Source organism: Prunus mume, linkage group LG2 (assembly GCF_029339155.1).
Source record: "Prunus mume cultivar Tortuosa linkage group LG2, ASM2933915v1, whole genome shotgun sequence".
In the NCBI taxonomy this organism is placed as follows: domain Eukaryota; kingdom Viridiplantae; phylum Streptophyta; class Magnoliopsida; order Rosales; family Rosaceae; genus Prunus; species Prunus mume.
In genome coordinates this window covers 17,665,007-17,685,350 of record NC_142699.1, presented here as the reverse complement: position 1 = coordinate 17,685,350, position 20,344 = coordinate 17,665,007, and the positions used below count along the sequence as shown (strand labels likewise).

General features: G+C 36.2%; 3 protein-coding genes and 2 pseudogenes across 5 annotated transcripts; all 5 read right to left on the bottom strand.

Annotated features, from left to right (window-relative positions):
* Window positions 1-1,006: 1,006 nt before the first annotated feature.
* LOC148919755 (LEAF RUST 10 DISEASE-RESISTANCE LOCUS RECEPTOR-LIKE PROTEIN KINASE-like 1.2) lies at window positions 1,007-1,898 on the bottom strand (annotated as a pseudogene).
* Window positions 1,899-2,026: 128 nt separating this feature from the next.
* On the bottom strand, window positions 2,027-3,449 carry LOC103341540 (LEAF RUST 10 DISEASE-RESISTANCE LOCUS RECEPTOR-LIKE PROTEIN KINASE-like 2.1). Its single transcript, XM_008245082.3, has 3 exons — window positions 2,596-3,449; window positions 2,432-2,491; window positions 2,027-2,327 (listed from the first exon to the last, which is right to left on the bottom strand). Exons 1-3 carry the CDS (start codon window positions 3,344-3,346, stop codon window positions 2,230-2,232), a joined length of 909 nt encoding a protein of 302 aa, XP_008243304.2. The 5' UTR covers window positions 3,347-3,449; the 3' UTR covers window positions 2,027-2,229.
* A 1,241-nt stretch (window positions 3,450-4,690) lies between these two features.
* Window positions 4,691-7,680, bottom strand: LOC103341666 (LEAF RUST 10 DISEASE-RESISTANCE LOCUS RECEPTOR-LIKE PROTEIN KINASE-like 2.1; annotated as a pseudogene). Its single transcript, XR_016123681.1, has 5 exons — window positions 5,927-7,680; window positions 5,724-5,783; window positions 5,297-5,596; window positions 5,126-5,185; window positions 4,691-5,038 (listed from the first exon to the last, which is right to left on the bottom strand). The product of XR_016123681.1 is annotated as an LEAF RUST 10 DISEASE-RESISTANCE LOCUS RECEPTOR-LIKE PROTEIN KINASE-like 2.1 (transcript).
* A 333-nt stretch (window positions 7,681-8,013) lies between these two features.
* LOC103341541 (E3 ubiquitin-protein ligase RHA2A) lies at window positions 8,014-9,487 on the bottom strand. Its single transcript, XM_008245083.3, has one exon. The coding sequence runs from the start codon at window positions 8,996-8,998 to the stop codon at window positions 8,459-8,461; it is 540 nt and encodes a 179-aa protein (XP_008243305.2). The 5' UTR covers window positions 8,999-9,487; the 3' UTR covers window positions 8,014-8,458.
* Window positions 9,488-16,215: 6,728 nt separating this feature from the next.
* LOC103341542 (2-oxoglutarate and iron-dependent oxygenase domain-containing protein CP2-like) lies at window positions 16,216-19,736 on the bottom strand. Of its 2 annotated transcripts, none has more exons than XM_008245085.2 (9): window positions 19,279-19,736; window positions 18,750-18,797; window positions 18,340-18,516; window positions 18,114-18,247; window positions 17,919-18,005; window positions 17,406-17,530; window positions 17,061-17,179; window positions 16,555-16,666; window positions 16,216-16,441 (listed from the first exon to the last, which is right to left on the bottom strand). In XM_008245085.2, exons 1-9 carry the CDS (start codon window positions 19,590-19,592, stop codon window positions 16,406-16,408), a joined length of 1,152 nt encoding a protein of 383 aa, XP_008243307.2. In that variant the 5' UTR covers window positions 19,593-19,736; the 3' UTR covers window positions 16,216-16,405. The 2 variants fall into 2 exon arrangements, with proteins under 2 accessions (XP_008243307.2, XP_008243306.2); XM_008245084.2 differs by having other exon boundaries at window positions 18,114-18,264; window positions 19,290-19,732.
* Between the last annotated feature and the right edge of the window lie 608 nt (window positions 19,737-20,344).

The following is a 20,344-nucleotide window of genomic DNA, read 5'->3' as shown; positions in this document are numbered from 1 at the left end:
ATTCTGTGCCTCTGAACCTAGAATTCTCCAGCATTTTGACAGCAATTAGGCAACCATCTGGAAGCTGCCCTTTATATACTGACCCAACCCAAGCCCACCCTGCCGGCCTTGTTTATCTTCAAAGTTGTTTGTCATTGCAACTACATTAGTGTAAGAGTACCTTTTGGGAATCAAGGATTGCTCATTGTGCAGCACAACTATCTCCTATTATCTACTATCTTTCGTGTTGTACAATATTTCTGGATGAGGAACACAAATATAGCCAAAGGAGCACAGATATGTCTAATAATAAGAATTAGGGCTGCACAAGCTGTTGACGCGGAAAAATGGTTTGGTACTTTCCCGCGCAACTTAGTGATTTAGTCTCTTCGGTATCTGATGTCCTCGGTAGGGTGTGCGACCTGTAAGATAACAAACACACGGTAAATCCTAGGGCACCGGTGTGGTACCGGCCGAAGGCTCTCCGATGCTTTAGTAAGTTTGAACTACAGATCAATAGGCAGTATGCCGTCAGTTCTGATTGATTACCTTCAAGCCTGGGATGGATGTCCTCTTTTATAGGCCTTGGGAGGTGTGCAATTTGTCTAGAGTTTCGATGTGGGACTCTGGGCGCCAGTTGTGAGGCTGCCACGCGTCGAGGGGCGAGGTTGCCCTAATGTTGCGATCGGTAGGCTTGTTGCCGAAGAGGGGTGCCGAAGGCACGCCTGGCCCTGGTTTAGCCACGTGTTCGATATTCATTGGCTGTTCATTTTGGTATAAACACAAGCAATAGAAAATCATTATTTTTAAGTTTATTTAAAGTTCAAGGGAACCAGTCAATGAAATAAAAGTTGTACCTAATGGAATGTTCCAGAATAAGTCGAAGCTCACATACGAACCATACATAATACTCCCTGAACATTTAAGCGTCATATGCAAATATGCGGAAACTAAAGAGAAAAAACAGAATCAGTCCGGTCAAAAGTTAAGCACACTAACCTGGATTATTTACTCTACATGAAGCATCTTATGTAGGGCAATACGGGAGCTCAGCCAACCATCCAAGGTTGAACCCTGCCTGCAACACTTTCATGACATCTTCATAAGAAGGGAACTTGACATCTACAGAATCTGCAGGAGCCATTGAAATGAGAGAACAGGATTTTTCTTGCTCAAGATGAGCCAATAATTGGCCTTCTCCGTAAATAGCTTAAACATGAGTGCCATTTCTTCTGAAACAAGGAAATTCTCTAAAAGCTAGGTTGCTTATGTTTGTGGAGCAGTTTGCAAAACTGATATATGAGAGATACCCTAGTGGCCTATAAGGAAAATCTTCGGTTAACTCATCCACTGAATCTATAGATCCAGATGGAAGGCTGCAGCTTCCATTGGCAAAGTTTGTATCAATGAGATGGATTGAAAGTTCATTATAGGAAATGTTCTTGACATAGTACGTTCCTGGATCGTATTCCAAGATGGTTTTGTCGTTCACACAAGAAAGTTCATAGGCCGGATAGCCGCAGCCTACTGGATCACCCTTTAGGCGAAAAGGGAAGCTGTGTTTTGGATATCTCCACATGAAGAAGGACAAACTTGCTCAAGAATTCTGGCTTCAACTTCATTGATGGATTGATAAATCACCACAGAAGAGAGAATAACTGAAGCAATAAATAGTTCTTTCCTTGTCATTTTTTGCTTCAGAAGAATACCTAGTACCAAGTTAGATTAGAAGAGTGAGTAAATACAAGAAAGCCTCTTGAATGGTATTAAATTTGCCCTTTCACTAACGAGTAGCAACAATAAAAAAATTATTTTATTTTATTTTTCAATTTTCGTGTTTAACTATTTAGGGGTTAACCTTAGAATACGTTATAAAGATCTTTTCTAGTTAAGAAGAATGCTTGATTGCACCTTCAGGGAGCTTTCAGCATATTCTATTGAGCAACTTTTGAAGAAAACCAAAGGACAAGGTGATGAAGCCTCAAGGAACGCTGATCAAAGAACGAAATAACCAATGAAATCTCAAAACAGGACGTTTACAGTATAGTTTTCAGTGACACTAGGAAACAGACTTTTTGATGATTCACATTATTATTGGATTATACATAAATAAATAAAAAGAACAAATACAAATAAATCAATTTTTTTATCTACACAATTCTTTTTGGTGTCACATCATGGAGCATTACACATATAAGCTGTAGAGGGTGAAGAATAGAAGCCAAGTTCAAGAATTGCTGATTGTTGGCGTCAATTCTTCTCCGTGCTACTAGATGCATTTCGTCTTGTGCGATACTTGCGAACAAAGAACACCAATATACCAATTATAACCAGTAGAGCAATTAGACCTGAAAATGCAGAGAAAGATTTCTATCAGTCCCAACTTCCAGTGAAATCGAAAATCGCACGAAAGTAAAACAAGATAGTCAATGTGTATACACAAATATAATACCTCCCACAACGATTCCCGCGATTATTAAGTTTCCTTGACTTCTTGTGAGTTCTTTGTTCTCTGAACTTGCATTAAAACAGTATCAAACATTAAAACAAATGTTATTAAAAAATGATAATCAGAGGACATAAGTTTTGATCATAAAGTTGGGCATGCATACTGACCTCTTTCACATATATAGGTGAGTGGCTTATCCCATGATTTTACTACGCAGGATTTACCAGCCAAAGAGCAATCCCTGCACTCAAGCGACCATCCAACAAAAAATCCTGCCTCCAAAAGTTCCATGACGGCTTCATAAGAAGGGAACTTATAATTAATGTCGTGAAGAAGATCTACAGGAGCCAATGAAACAACCGAGCATGATGGCTGAGGATTATAGTACGAGTATTCGCCGTCATAAACTGCATAGACGTAACTCCCATTTCTTGTCAAACATGGAACTGTCGTATGATTAGCAGCTTCCTGCAGGCTGCTGATGTTTCTGGAGCACTTGACAAACCGAAAACGACTGCCAAGGCTGTCCAAAACTCCCTTGAATCGAAAGTCTTGGACAAACCCATCCGTATTTTCAACAGAGCCAGATGGAAGGCTGCAGCTTCTATTGGCATTGGCAAAGTTGACATCAACCAAACGGAGTACTTGATCCTCATATGAAATGTTCTTCACATAGTATTTCCCTGGAAATATTTCTAAGATGGTTTTGTTGTTCACGCAAGAGAGTTCATAATCGGGGTCACCGCAGCCTGATGGATCACCCCTTAGGCGAAAAGGGTAGCTGATGTTGTTTATTTCTCCGCAAGAAGAAGAGGAACAGACTTGTTTGTAATTTCTTGCTTCAACTTTGATGAAAGTTAGAAAAATCAGAATAGAGTAGAGAATAGTTGATGCAGTTTTTGATTCTTCCGTCCTCATGGTATTTGCAACAAATTTGCAGAATAACTGTGAACTGGAACTTGAGATATTATCTTCAAGAATGTGTTAATCCTGTTCTATTTTTTATCCAAAGTTTGGAGCACGATGCTTTTATAAGGAAATCTAATAATCTGTATTGGTGGTTCCCCGTTGGTCAAAGGATACGAGTAGGTCAAAATTTTCTGCTCCGTGTTGGAGTTTTGTGACTCCGTCTTTCTTCACAAGTTGATTATGGATCAACTTTGAAGTTTTTATTCAAATCGACTGGTTTTGTTAAAGATATGATTCAAGAAAGTCAAAGTCGATGTCTGATGAAATTTTTTTTTTTTTTTTTTAAATTTAAATTTTTAGAAAGGAAAATGTCCACATCTATCTTCAATAGCACTTTATGATACGCAACTACCCTTTTGAGTATTGCAGAATTCAAAGGTCAAAGTCAAAGTCAATTCTCCCATTTTCTTTTGTTTTGTCAACCAACAAGAAGCAGTAATGAGTTTGAAAAATCAAACGGTAGGAGTTTTTATGTACAAGAAATATTTTTGCTCGTCACTTTAATTCAAGATATATGTATTTATGAAACTATGTTTATGTTTATGGATATATATAAAGTGGTAAGAGTACACCTTAGGTTAAAGTGATAAGCGAAAATGCCCTCACTAGTCTAGGAAAGGAAAAGGGAATGAAAATAATAGAGCACTCAACAACGCATAATTTTGGCCATGATCGTATTTGAATACTGACTTTATAATTAAGCTTCACATTATAATTGAATTACAATTTACACATCAAGAAAGAAAAAATATATATATATATATATATATATATATTTGTTTCTATTTAAAAGTTTAGGGGAAGGGGAGGCTATCCCATCCCAGGGCCTGAGTATATCAATACCTTTTTGAGAACTTACAGAGGAGGTCTTAACCTTTTTTTGGAAGATCCTCAAATAAGCTTATTTGAGGACACCCTTGTGGGCTCACTTTATTTCAAAATTTTGAACCTTCCATCTTTTAGATATTACTTCAAATATCATCTCACAAAAAAATCACTTGAATCCAAAATTATTTGACCATTGAATTAATAGTTGTAATTTTAGTGCTTTTTTGAAGTACTGTGTTCGTTAATTTTATTAGGCACAATTAGATGTCTTAACAATTTCTGATTTGTCTAATTTTTTGCAAAGAAGATCTATGAATGAAGACTTAAAAAATAGATGATTTGAATCGTTAAAAAAAAAAAATCGTAATAACCCAAAATGGTGTCCCTCAATAGAAGTGAACTGTTACTTGAAGGGTAGGTAAACTATATTTATATGCCGGTAATTCAACAAATTAAAGCAAAACAAAGGAAAATAAACTTTGATTAATTCATTTGTGCCTTGGCAGCCAAATGTCGGGTTATAGCGTTCTGGAAATGTACATAAGGCTAAGGGGCCATAGCCCATGTAAAGAGCTGTAGACTGCTAATAGGCCCAGTAAGCCTCCATATCTAGAACACGCTCAACAAAAGAAAAGAACATTTCAATTACATTTTTTTTTGTCACACACACACACACCATGTTATTGTTAGTTCAAGAATTTCTGATTGTTGGCGTCAAGGTTTGCTGATTCTACAGATTCTTGTTTGCTGCATTTCGCCTTCTACGACACTTGCGGATAACCACCACCAATATGACAATTATAACAATTAGAGCTGAAAAAATGCAGACACACACATTTTTCTATCAGTTGCAACTTCCCATGGAGTCAAAAATTTTAGGAAAATGAACAAGTTTAATACCTCCCAGAGCCATTCCCGCATATATTAATATAAACTGAGATGCTGTGAGTTCTTTGTACTCTGCATTTTCATTAAAAAAGAAAAGAAAGAAACATATATTAATATAATCAAGTGATCATAAAGTCAAGCGTATAATTGTGTGTATATATATATATATATATAGTTGCAGACCTTGTTCACATGCATATGTGAGTGGCTCATCCCATGAACTATGGGAGGCTGAAGCTTCCATGGGCAAAGTTGACATCAACCAAACGGATAATTTGATCGTCATATGAAATGTTGCGCACGTAGAATTGGTCACACTGTCACACACATGATACACCATGTTAATTAGTTCCAGAATTGCTGATTGTTGGTGTCAAGCATTGCTGATCTGCAGCTTCTTCTTGGCTGCTTTTCTTCGTCCTCTCCGATACTTGAGGATAACGACCACCAATATGAGAATTATAAAGAATAGACCAACTAGAGCTGAAAATGCAGACAAACACATTTTGCTATCAGTTGCAGCGTCCAATGGATCCAACAGGAATTTTATAAACGAATATTGCAAGAAAAACGAGATTAACGTTAATTTTTGTATTTACAGACATAATACCTCCTATACCAATTCCCACCAATATTAAGATAATTTGAAGTGATGTGGGTTCTTTGTACTCTGCACTTGCATAAAAAAAAACAAAATGAAACAAAAAGAAAAAAGAAAAAAAAAGGAACATGCATATAATTCAGACACTTAAATTTAAATGTAATTGATCATATGACTATAAGGTGAGGCAATAGCATACTCATGATACTGACCTCTTGAACATGCATAGGTGAGTGGCTAATCCCATGAACTTACCAAACAGCCCTTGCCAGCCAAAGAACAATCCCTGCACTCAACCGACCATCCAACATCAAAGCCAGCCTGCAAAAGTTCCATGACAGCTTCATAAGAAGGGAACTTAATGTCCTGATCAAAATCCACAGGCGCCACTGAAATAAGCGAACACGGTGGTTGTGGTTGACGATGATAATAATAGTCGCGGTCATAAATAGCATACAAGTAACTCCCGTTTGTTGTCAAACGTGGAACTCTTGTATAATTAGCAGCTGTTTGCAGGCTACTGATGTTTTTGGAGCACTTCATAAATCGAAAAAGACTGCGAGAGCTGTTTACAAATCCACCGAATCGAAAATCCTTGACGTCCCTGTCTGCTGATAAAACAGAGCCAGATGGAAGGCTGCAGCTTCCATTGGCAAAGTTGACATCAACCAAACGGAGTATTTGATCGTTATATGAAATGTTGTGCACGTAGAATCTGCCTGGAAAGATTTCTAAGATGGTTCTGTCGTCCACGCAGGAAAATTCATGGTCAGAGTCACCACAGCCTGATGGATCACCCTTTAGGCGAAAAGGGTACTTGATGTTTTGGATTTCTCCGCACGAACTAGAGCAATTGCCTTGTTTATGATATCTTGCTTGAACTTGAACTCGAACGAAACATAGAAAAATCAGCAGCACGGAATAGAGAACAGTAGATGCAGTATTTGTTGCCCTCCTCATGATTTGCATGTCTTATTAGCAGAACAACTAATTATAATGAAAGGTGCTGATTTTATCCAAACTTTTAGTCAACGAGTGGGAGGAGTAGGTCAAAGACTCAAAGCTTCCATCCAGCTCCATGTTGGGGGTTTTCAGTGTTTTTCTATAGATAATAATGTAATGATTGCAGGAACAAGGAAATTCCAACAGAAACGCGTTGCGCGGAAGATATGGATCCCAGAAAGTCTAAGTCAAGATCAAATAAATAAAGAAACCAACATTTAAATTTGGTTTAGGATATGTATTGACTATATATGTCGAAGATTATAGTGCAGCCGTACATACATACAAGGTTGTCGACTATATATAAATTGTGTTGGGATTCATTTAGGGCAGATGAATATATAATCCTAAGATATCCCTAAGATCAAATGATTTACTTGCAGTTCCGATGCGTGTTTCAGCATCCCAGTAACATTCTCAAAATTCCAACAACAAAAAAGGTAACATTCTCAAACTACTATGAAAGGCTAAAATTGAATTCCTTTGTGCTCTGTAAGAGAGGGAAAATCGCATATTCCAGGTGGGCATTGGCAATTCCACAAGACTGTTTTCTGCACTCCAATTACACGTTTTTCATTTAGAGAGGTATTCTGACGCAAGTGGCAAGTGTCAAGGGATAAATACAAAACTTATAATGCCAGCTGAGGATGATGTGTTAAGGCAAATGCATCTTTGAGTTTGAACCATGTGTTGAAACTGGCATGAGTGGTCCACTGTGAAAGGTCAGAATAAATTCCAATTTAAATCTTCAAGGGCACAAAATTCTCAAGTTTAATTGACGTAAGTTGTTTACAAACGTCACGTCCTAATTTACATCTTCAAATATTTTAGTTTGATTAATATGTGCAGTTTGTGAGTGATATATAACACACACTCATGTAGACATGGGTTTAACTAAGTTGATCCGAAGACATGGGTTTAGCCAATGTTGACCAAAGTGAATATGCTCCCACTGCAACCAAGTTTGATTCCCTTTCCTCGTAGTTTATATTAGATTAAAGTAAACACAGAGAAACATGATTTTCTTATGGGCAAAGTTTTGGGCTTCGCATTATATATGGGCGTGTTTGGGGATGTTTTGGGCTTTACATTATTTGATCATCAAACACGGAGATTCTTCACTTTGTGTATGTCCCGCGTTTCTTTTCACTAATGTTCTTTGTTAATGCTTGTTTTTTTTTTCTTTTTAAACCTTTTCCTTCGTCTTCCCCCTGCTCCGCTTAGTTCTTTTTACTGTATGAGACCAACAGAAAAGGAAGTATATTTCATTTTATATAGATTAAACATGAGAAAGTAATTAAATCCTTTTAAACACACATTTGGTTCCATAACATAAATACTCGAAATAATCTGGTACACAACTAAAAATTGGAGATCCCTCTTTCCTTATTTAAGATTAGAAACACCAAGAATTTACAGCGGTAAATAAAAAAAAACCCCGAGAGTTTTTTTCAAAAAAAGAAAAAGAAGAAGAAGAGGAAGATAGTTATGGAAGGAAAATAAAAAAGAGAGGAGAAATTTGAAGGACCAAACAAGAAAAAGAAAGTCTACGGTCAAAAACTGCCAACAACTCTCTAGAATATCAAAAATGAAAAGGCGAAGAAGAACGAGAAAGGAACCACCAGCAATCGATGGATTCGCCGTTATCATCATCATCATCATGGGTGGGTGGATATAGCAGATTGCGGATGGGACCCATTTGATCATATTGTAACATGCATCATCGTCTTCGTCCAATCGATTCAGCGGAGAGAAAACCAGTGGAGGAGGTCGGCGGCGAGGCGGCGGCGCGTGTGGGCGACGAGGTCACGGTGGACGAGGGGAGAGCGGCAAATAGGGCAATTGAAGTTGAGGTGGTCGAGCCATCCGTCGAAGCAGCTCTTGTGGAACACGTGGCGGCAGTTGAGCATACGGACCTGGTCCCCATCCCTTAAGGTGGACAAGCACACCACGCAATCGCAATCCCGTGACCTCGCGACGGCGTTGTTCTGTTGGTCATGGCGGTTGCGGTCGTATCGGTAGGACAAGTGGCGGTTGAGGGCGAGCTGGTCGGCAAGGACGGCGAGGGCGAGGCCCGAGCCCGCGAGGCCCGAGCCCACGGAGGAGCCCGCGAGAAGGCCATCGTCGTAGTCTGGCCCTGGGCCTGGGTTGCTGAGGCCCAGGAAATGGAGGAGATGGAAGAGGGAGGAGCGCAGGTGGTTGATGAAGCTCGCGATAAGTGCGATGAGTAAGAGTGGGATGGAGTCCGACGACACGTCGTTCAGCTGGTTCTGTAACCCCATGATCTCTTCTCTCTCTACGATAAAAAACAGCACTTTTTATATATACATATAATTTATAAGTTTAATTATATGATCTCAACTCAACTCTAAAGATCAAAAAAATTCTGTATTTTGTTTTGTTGGGTCTGTTTAAAAAAAATGGTGGATGAAATAGAGATGTTAGGTAGAACTGAGAGGAGAAGTGGGTTCTGAATTAGCTAGAGATATATATATATACATAGAGAGAGAGAGAGAGAGAGAGAGAGAGAATGAGACAGAGGGAAGTCTCCCTATTCGATATTAGGGAGGAAGAGAGGGGGAAAAAGAATACCAGATGACGAGAGTGTGTGATTTGGTAAATAAATAAAGGGGGAGGGAAGGCTAGGAGCGCTCGTCGGCGGGCAATATTATCCGTGGGCTAGAGAGAGAGAGAGGACAGGGACGCAGACGCACAGGGGTTGGGTGTCTGCCAAAGGCTGATGTTACGGCTTCACTTGCCTCTCAACCTCTCAATTCTCAACCTTCTTTTCTTTCTCTATGTTTTTTTTTATTTTGCTTGGGCTTTGGGTTTGGGTGTCGGGTAGTGAGGGGGAACTACTCAGAGCATTTCCAAGCGAGTATGTAAAAAAATTATATAAAATTAGAGAGCTGATTTTTCCATTCTTTTTGTCTCACTTACACTCTCTTTTACTTTTTAATGATTTTTAATCAATTTTGTTCATTCTCTTTCCTATTTTATCCTTACCCTACATTTTTTTTTACTTCACTTTTATATTATTTCTTTTTTTTATACTTAATTTTTCAACTTACACTCTATTTTCAGTATTAAAGGAAAAAAAAAACTCAATTTCTTACTCGATTAAAGGAATTTGTTTTACTGAAAATAGAGTGCAAGTTGGAAAATTAAGGATAAAGAAAAATAACTAATATAAAAGTGAAGTAAAAAGAAATTAATGTCGGATAAGGGTATAATAGGAAAGAGAAAGAATAAAATTGATTAAAAAGTATTTTAAAAAAACAAAATGGAATGTAAGTGAAGTAAGGGGGGGTGGGGAAATCATATCCCTAAAACTATCACAATCATTTATCTCATAAAAAAGTTGTTCACTCTAATAAACTAAATAATGTAATTATATTTTCTCCTTTTGTGAATGACTCACTAGTATAGTGGTGTGAAGAATTGCTCTTTAAGAAGGATACTGAGTTTGAGTTATAGTATCATGTAGTGTATGAGTTTAGTTTATTATCGCCCTTCTCAATATGAAAAATCCTAAAAAACAGTAATGAAATTGTACAACCCATTATTATAATTCTTTGAAAAAGGAAAAATATAATATTACTTTTATCGTGTACATCTATTTTTATCTTCTATAAAAAGTAAGTGAGATATATGAGATGATATTTTATGATAAAAATATAAATATACCTATTCATTTTAAAATAGACAAAATGATCATATTAAAGAGCGTGTATATTTTGCCTATTGGGATGCCTACTTCCTTGGAAATGCTATCAACGGAGAAAACACTTAAAAGCACGCTGGTGTTTCTCATAACGTGGTCAACACACTCAGATCAGATGTATATACGTTACTCATCACGTGGGATATTATGGGAAACACAAGGACAAAGTTATGCTCTGGACTGGAACGGCTGAATTTTTCTTCTTTCGCATGGAAAATGAGACCCACATATCTTGTATATATGTGATTCTCGCTATCCTGTGAAAAATCACTCAGGAAAATGGAAGAGGGGCCAAAGCCAAATGTGAAATGCGAAATGGCAAAGAGTAGGAAATTTCGGGTGCATCGATGATGCCGTCATCACTAGACTCTACCATGTGAGGATGGGTCCCCCCTCATATTTGTTTTTCTTCTTTAAAATAAGCACTTTTCAGTTTTTTAAGTGCTCTTTTTCTCTCATTTTCTTCTTGGATTTTTTTCATTTTTAAAATAAAATTATTAAAATAACCTTTAACATGAATGGAAAATTAGATAATGTTAAAAGTTATATGACAAATCATGAATTTTGAAAAATTAAGGTGATGTTTATCTTAAATTTTTCTTTAAGGTGACAAATTGAAACTGACGTATAAGTTTAGATGACATTTTTACAAAAATCTCTATATTATATTATATTGTGTTAAAGGGCATCTTAGATGCGTTTTATGTGTTTAATTTAGGGTTTCCACTCCCATTTTCTCCACTCACGCTTCATTTTGCTTTTTAATACTTTTTAATCAATTTTTTTTTATTGTTCTTTCTCTTTTCTATTCTATCATTACCCTACATTAATTTTTTTTTTACTTCACTTTTATATTATTTATTTTACTGAACATTATCTTTGATATGGATGAGATTGCTGAAAATTCAAAATTTGTAATGTCAAGGTAATGGTATTTATAATAACCGAAAATTGATATTTTGCCTATGATCAGTGAAGAAGATATGATGACTGGTTATTAAGAAAAAAAAAAGTGTAAAAAATTAAGTATAAAGAGAAAAAATTTAATGTAGGGTAATGGTAGAATAGAAAATATATAGAACCAAAAAAAAAAATTAAAAAGTATTAAAAAGCAAAATGAGTGTAAGTGGAGAAAATGAAAGTGGGAAAATTAGCTCCCTTAATTTATCGTCCTTTCCTTTGCCTTGTAGGCTAACTTCGTTATGTTGCGTTGCTTGCTATTTAAACAAACGACTATCATCGGCATAAATATAAACTGCATATACATTTTAAAAGTTAGCTTGATTAACTAATTATGATTTTCATCATTTCATCAAAAAGATCCCATTTTAATTAGCAAATTAAATATAGTAATGAGGGAACTCTTTACTGTCTTAATAAGTAATACTACGTACTGAGCCCCCCATATTCATATGCATTGTCGTCCATACACAACACACACGAGACACACGGCACACATGTGGAGCTAGCTACGTACCAATATATCCAAAACCCCCAACAACAAAAAAACCAAGTATATGGATACGTAATCTTTTGGAGCAAATTTTAGTGGAGGATTCAGTCATGTGCTCAAACAATTCCTCTGGTCTCTAGATATACACGTGTGCATGCATGCATCAACATCCATCGCCCTATTGTGTACACGACAATGCATATGGGTTATTAAGCAAAGAGAGAAAAGGGCTACAAACCCTTTGCATAATTTCATCACGATTTAGATCGATATACAAATGCATTATGCATGCGTCTTCTTTCAACATAAAAACCAATTAAACTCCTAATAATTCTTGCACGCATTCTCTACCAGCTTTCTGCTTACTATTAACATCATCAATTATCCATCTATGTCGTGTTTGGTAGTCGTTGCTACCACAATTATATATAGTTAGTTGTAAATTAAACACAAATCATTCCAACAAGACCTAGTCGTCAATGTCATCCCAAGCAAGCAAACATGCATGTTCATCCATGTGATTTCTCATTGTCATAAATATATACTTAATATTTGGTTTTCTTTAACTTCTTAGCTTTCCTTTGATTTTTTTGTCCTCAGTATTTTATTTCAAAAGGTTAACCTGACAATTACGTTTGTTATTATAAATATTTGGGAAAGGGTCCAAAACTAATACATCTAGCTTGTACGAAATTGCAAATGGCCGTCCATATTCCAAAGTCTAAAGTCCAATCCAATCCCAATCCTATTGATATTGAATACCAGTTTTTCCTTGAACTTTCCAAAGCTTCGACGGAGTACTTAAGTTAACTACCGGCAGCTAGCCTGTCTTAATCTGAATATGGCCCGTCCCATCTCCACTAGCTAAGCTAGGTCTGCATTATTTAATTATTAAGAAACCCTATGGCGGTTTATTAGATGACTAAATATCTTTTTCTTTTCTTTTTTTAGACAAAAAAAAGTGCTGTTTTTTTGGGGGTCAAAACCATTGGCTTGGTTGGTTTCGTTAATTTAATATTAGTTAATTAAGTCTAAAAGGAGTTGCTTTTGTTGATAAAGCATGCTGCATTATGGGTGGTAATCAATATGATAATATGATTAAACAGGTATATGTCACATTCCATATGCTATATATATGGGGGTATTACTACTAGTGTGGTCATCACATTATCTAATTCGGCCTACTAATTCTGATAAAAATATGACAAAACAAAGTCAAATATTTTTCTTATATATATAATCATCGTGAACCACAAGAAAACAGTTTTTGGATATGTAGCTCGAAAATGAGAATAGGAGAGAGAAATTAAAGAGGTATCGTGTGGTGGGAAAATGGGAATTGTTGTGAGCAGGATACTTCCAACATAAATACAGACATGTTTGATTAATAATGATGGACTAATAACAAGCATTGGGCGGTGGGATTGGAGAGAGATTTTCCGTGATCTCCGCTGACTAACTTAATCTATATACCCATCTCCAAATTCAGGGACTAAAATTTATGTGATTAGAGTTAATAGGAGACTTAAAGGATAAATAATTAATAATTAAGAGATGCATAAATAAATATATATATAATTAATTAAGAGATGCATGATGCAATATCCACCGTCCACAAAGATCCGCGTATCCTCCGACTATCGACCTTTGTTTAATTTTTGGTCCTGGATACAAACCACAAACAAAGCAAGCTGTTGTGTTGTTGATAAAGCAAATGAGACTTGAAAAAATTTCATCATGATTTTCGGGTTTGTCAGCTTCCCTCTTTTGATATCTAACCCTATATGGAATGTGGTCTCAACTCGATCGCCTTTGCCATTTGCCTTGTCATAGGACCACAAGTTGATCACCAACCTTTCTTTTTTAACAAAATTTTGTCCTTCACCGTTGATGGGAGACTTGAAACAATAGTCCAAATTTTTTTTAAATAAAATAATATCTTCGCAAGTAAGGTAATTAAAGACAGTTACTCATCTACCTGAGATCTTATGTTCAAATTCACATCTCCAAATATTGCGTGTATTAAAAACAAAGTCTTTATATGAAAACATTATCATGAACGTAAGGTGTTTGGAGTTGCCGAGTCTATTGCCTAATTGATGAAGAAACTGCAAATAATACACGTATTAAGTTGAGTCAAAGGCGTTCTTAGAAGGAAGAATCGAGATGATATGTTGATTGATCCATGATAATGATATTGAGGGAGGGTGGTGGTGACAATGACAACGATGGGTAGGAGTCGGTAGGACCACACACAACACAAGCAATGAATTACAAAATAATCACCGATGTAAAGTTCAAGAGAGGATTTGATATAATATTTGATATATATAGGAATAGTCGAGAAGAGATTTAAATTATTAAAAGAAATCCCTTTCGGATGCATTTCAGGTCTCGCAGAGTCCAGAAGATCCCCAAAGAAATTTAGTCGGTAAGACCATCTTCAACCATGTTGGGGCTAAACTCAATTTTCACCTCCAAAATACAACTATTCATGTATTTTCAGGACTCAAATTTTTTTTTCCTCAAACCTTGTAGACTCATAATTTGAGTCAACTTTATTAAATTGTTTAAGAATGATTAACCCCTAAATTTTGTTTCTTGTTAATTTTTCTTGACATTATTTTTGTTTCAACACTCGTGATTTAATTTTCTAAACATTTTAACCTAAAAAAAATAAAATTCCAAAATATAATTGAATTTCACTTAAAAAATAAAAATAAGTACAATACTATATAAATGTCCGGAATAATTCGAACTCTTCATTGAATTATGTAAGTGTGTTTAAATTATCTAAGCATTTTTAAATAAACGACAATCATTAAATTTTGCCGTTGAGATTGCTTAAAATTAATCATGATTATTGATTACAAATATAGTTGTTGGAATATTTAAAAAAACCAAACCAAAAAAAAAAAACAAACCAGAATATCGGATTTTTTTGAAGTTTGTAAAAAAATATATGCACATGAGCTCAGTCAGAAAAAATAATAAAAAGCAAATTTTGGGCCCACAAAATTATCAGTCCAGCAAAATGAATTCCACCCAAGATTTGAGATTTCTCAAATTTCCACCCCCCAAAATACATGAGTTGGAGATGGTTTTTGAAAGTTAAACTCAAAATTTGAGTTTCCACTCCAAGGATTGGAGATGGTCTAAGGAAACTTGGAAAATGATGCCCGTTCATTGTACTTGAGAGGTCACTAAAAGGGGAAAGTTTATTTATTGATTAAAAAGAAGAAGACGAAGACGAGGAAGGAAGGAATGCGTCACTAGTTTTGCTAGGTAAAGAAATCACTCTAATCTGTCACCTCAAAAGTGTAGGCAGACAACCTTGCCTATCGATCAACATTTAGGACTAAAATATGTGTGCCCAGTGCCCACCATCAGAACAATACAACAATAGGGGTTTTATTAATCTTTAGAATTATAACCTATATAAATAACACCTAGGTTTTCTTCAACCTATAAATAACACCGTCACACGTATATGTTTATAAAATTCATTATGAAAAGGGCACTTTTACCTTTACCCATCAAGGTGTGACTCAAGTTTATGTCCTTCCAAGAGTTTGAACACCATTTTTACCTATTGCTGGGCTACGAGGAATCCTATCCAAGCATTTTACGTGGTCAAGGATTATTATGAGTTGTTAATGTATGTGAGATTATTTTTAAAATTTTGTGAAGAATCTAGACATTAATCGAATTGTTCATGCACTCACTCAAAACCTTTGGGGTGTGGCTTTAGCCGTAGGCAAAAATATACATACGAATTTTATTCTCAAAAGTATTTAAGTTAAGGATTAGTTACATATTTTTAATCTCGATTGTTGGATTACATTAATTAAATGTGTTTGTAAATTTAATAAGCAACGGACATATAATCCAATGGTCAAGATTCCCGATATTAGAAATATATAACTAATTTTTAACATAAAATACTTATTGGAGAATTTTCCCTCTACCAATGTGTTGCGGGGATCTCATTTGAGTGGACCTACTGAGAAGTCTGAGGTGAGTTGACTCGGATACTTTGATCAAGGTGGATGGGTAGGTCATATGGTCGTCCATTTCCTAAAATTTGAATTTGGTGAGATTTGTATGTGGATGGTGGTGGGCATATAATGAAGAGGCAAAGACAAGCAAGCAAACTACATGGATTTCACTGGCAAAATGATTTAACGAAAAAGGACAAACCTCGCTCTTTATAATTCTATCCACTTAAAAGCACTGTATGTAACTACCAAAAATTTAAAAAAGGAACAGCATAACATCAAAGGTAACTTGCAGAAGCACTGAAGCATTGTAAAGACATCATGTTGGGTATAATAGTGAATCTCTCTTCGTATTACTAACAAGCAGCCTAACTGTAGTGTAGTCTATATTAATGAAATAAATAAGGATGAGATTTTTGTAAATTTACAACTTCACAAGCAAAAGTTACATGATGAAATGCTCGAGAAGATATTGGCAGAAAAGATAAAAAAAAAAACCATTACAAAGAACATCTCAAGAAGTGGGTTTTCCATCTCTCTTGAGCAATTCCTGGAAAAAAATAAAAAAAATAAAAATTCAGATGCAGTAAGTGAGCCAAGCATAAAAACACATTTATTTTTTATTTTTTATTTTTTCTCTTTTTCATATCAAATTTTCACTACCAGTTTGGTGGCAGCAATAGATTGACGCCGCCTTTCTTTCTTCTCACGCTGGCACTCTCCACACCAGTTAGAAGAATCTTTCTGATACTTCTTCAGCTCTCTAAAGACCGAACTACAAAAAGATTGGGGATACACACTGAGAAAATTGATAAACAGAAATGCATAATTAAAGATAATCCTTGCAGTCAAACCCCATGATTGACATTTACTGTAAGAAATACTTAGAAAGCTTCTACAAAACTGATTGTCATTTACTCAAACAACCGGCAAGCAGAAAATTCCTAGAGTCCTAATGACAACCAATATCCTTGACCCCAAAAAGAAAAAACTCAATATGACCTGATACCAAACCATGAACAAATTGGTACGTTGTATTAATTGGATACCTATTCCACATAGAGCAGATACATGAAGTACTAAAAGTCAGGGAGATTGTGATATCCTTAAAATGCTTCAGTTAGGTTTCTTGAATTTCTTTTAAGGGGCCTCAAAGAGGAGAAAGGTACCTTCTGCACCATAGTAGTAAGTTGACTCGACACCCTGATGTTGTGGCTCTAGCACCATGCCGATGGCGACCACGATGAAGAACCGCATGCCCCGGAACATGAGAATAATCAAAGATTTCCTATGAGTACAATTACAAAAATTCCAAGAAAAAAGTTCAATAATTACACAGTAAACTGTAAAAAAGTATTAAATATAAAAATAAACATGCAACTTGCTAGTTACCATTTATCATGAAATAAAATGATATCAAATACGAGACTCTAAAGAATTTGTATTACTGCAGGTTGAAAAGTGTGACGCCGCATAAAAAACTGTACTAAAAAATATCTTAAAGACTAGCGTACCTCCGATTGTGTCTCTGAATTTACATGTTTATCACATCGAATACCTCGAAAGAACAATTCTCCGCCAGAAAATTGCTTGCCCAAGCAAACATTCAAGGTGACTTCTGAGTCATCCACATGAAAACCTACAATATAAAGCTACCGTGGTCATAAAAACTTAAAAATCCATAAATTTAGCGCCCATGGCTTCAAGATGAAGACAGACAGAGGAAGTAACAGACACATTACTGAACAAATTGAACGCAATTATGAAAACATAAATAAGGAGAAATCATATCAGCTAAACCAAGATTCAAAACTGGTGTGAGAAAAAAAAAATCATAAGTAGAACTAACTGCCTTTAGATATTAAAGCCTCAGTGTTATGCTGCAGTCTAGAGCATAACTCCCTGGAGTAAGAAAACAGAAAGAGTGGAAACGGTATAGAGCAAGAGAGAGAGAGAGAGAGAGAGGGGCTTCAAATACAAATTTCATTTTAGAAAACTAAATCCAAAACTTTCAGATGGATACGTACCAAGCTCTGCATCCTTATCAGTTCCATATTCAACAACAAAACCATGATGAGAATCCAGCGTGGATCCACCAACTTCGGGGAAGAAAACTACATAAATACCAACCAAAAAATGAGGTATAACGTTAGTCCTAATGTTTCATATGTAGTGCCTTTTCTTTTTCTAATTATGATTTTACAATATTAGAGATGAAATACCTCTAGACATAGGGCGTATAAAGTCCTCCATCAACTTGTCAAGCATGGTTTCCAGGCCAAAGTCATCAAGAACACAACCGTATCTATTCATTGTGTTTGGTCGCATGATTCTGAAATTTGTCTCAATGACCCACCTTTCAAAAGTTTCCACCTAAGCAATCAGAATATGATAAGAAAACAGAAAAGATAGTATACAGGAAAAATTCATTTATATCAAAAATGATACCTCGGATAATAACAATTCACAGAAGTACGGCTGAAGCATTTCAAATGTATAAATTCCAGGAGCGGGTTCAGCCATAATACTTCTAAAGCTATCCTCTGTATTCTCATTGATTGCTTTGAGAAATGAGGGGACAAAGAACTGTGCAGCCTGCATAGTGTATAACTCCTTGTGTACAGGCTACAAGAGGAAGGAACAATTAAGAAGGAAATTTATGCATGTATGTATGGAAGTCAATGCATGCAATTGTATGTCTTATGCAGAAAACTCAAGCTCACATTTCCAGAAGTACAAAGAGAAGAGACTTAACTTTAATCTTAACTTTAATCACTTCAACACTCAAACATAAAGGTGTTGTCTACATATTATAGCATGTTTCAAAAAGTCAACAGTATATTAGCCATTAAACGCACCTGATAGTGTGAGATGATCTTCTGCCTGTATTCTCTATGTCGTTGAACCTGTTTATTCGAACAGAGAAAAAGTATGAGCCTCTCAGGAACATAATGACGTTACTTTGATCAATTAGCCAGAGCACATTGGCCCTGGTGTTCAGAACTATATATTATTTATAGAGCTTATCTCCTTCAGCTACACACAGAAATAAAATCCCCATCAGAAACCAAAATTTAAGACAAGAATGGAGCTTCATATACTCACAAATCCCCAAAATCCCATGTCTATCAAAATCTTCATTTCGTATTCTTATCTTTTCTCCCAATTTCTCATCGTTTCTGAAGAATTAAAAAAGATGGCACATTCTGTCGTGATTGCAAGTGCAGCCCGCTCATTTCACACACTCAACATATCCACACAATTAAAAATGAAAGAATACGGAATCCGAAACTTCCACAATTCACGTTCAATTTCAGTTTCCAGCATTTACCAAACAGAGAGAGAGAGAGAGAGAGAGAGAGAGAGAGAGAGAGAGAAGAGAATTGCCATTTTCTTACACGAGTGCGCTCACTCTCGGACGAGTAGCGTAGGAGAATGTCTCTCATGTACTGGAGCTTGAGGTCACGTGACCCATTGAGCATGGTGGGAGGCAAGTAGCGCTCCAGCGAGCTGAAGAGCAAGGGACTAAACTCCAATTGATGAAGGTCGTCGTAGCTGTCCGGCTTGTGCTCCTTGTTAGGGTTCAGTCTCAGCCTGTTCGCCAAGCTCATCGAAGAAATGCCGCAGTTCCCGTTGCCTGTGCTCAGCGTCTGAGTCTGAGTTGGTTGCTTTCTTCGCTCCGCTGAGCCGTCTATAGACATGGTCTTGGACGCTTAGAGAGAGATTTTGGATTTCCAGAGAGGTAGGGCGAGTGAATTGGTGAAATTTGCTAGGGTTTTGAAGAATTGAAAATGAAGAAGAAGAAGAAGATTGAGCAGCAGGTTAGGGTTTGGGGTTCCTGTGGTTCGTTGGTTAACACTTAACAGTGGACGTGTGAGCTGGATCTGGATGTAGGGTCCACCCAGCTCCGAGGGCTATGACGTGCACGGTTTTTACTAGAATGTGGGGACGCTCTGACGTGGTGTTAGAAACTTATCCACATATTTTCAAGTAGTCCGATTAATTCATTCTACAATTGTCTAAAGATAAATAATTTTGCACAAATGTGAGTCACGTTAGTTGACCAAAGTATTGAGCCGTCCCTTCATTTGAAATTTGCACCTGACCCGTGCACATTAGAATGATTTAAAATATTGCTCTTGAAAAAAAAAAGATATAAAGTTTACAAAGAGTATGTAGCTTTAACTATATTAAGATAAGACTAGTTACCACTGCATTTGATGCTAAGTATTCGATTTTTCTCCTCCTCAATATCATTTTATATATATTAAGAAGTACAATATTCTTTTGGGAGTTTCACTAAAACACTCAAAATAGGGGTTGAAATTATAAAAAAACCCAAGCACTATTGAAATATATAAACACACCAAAAACCCATTATTACACACACTCAAAACCCATTTATAAACACACCCAAAAAGTTGACTTTGGGGTTGATTTTGGGTGTGTTTCT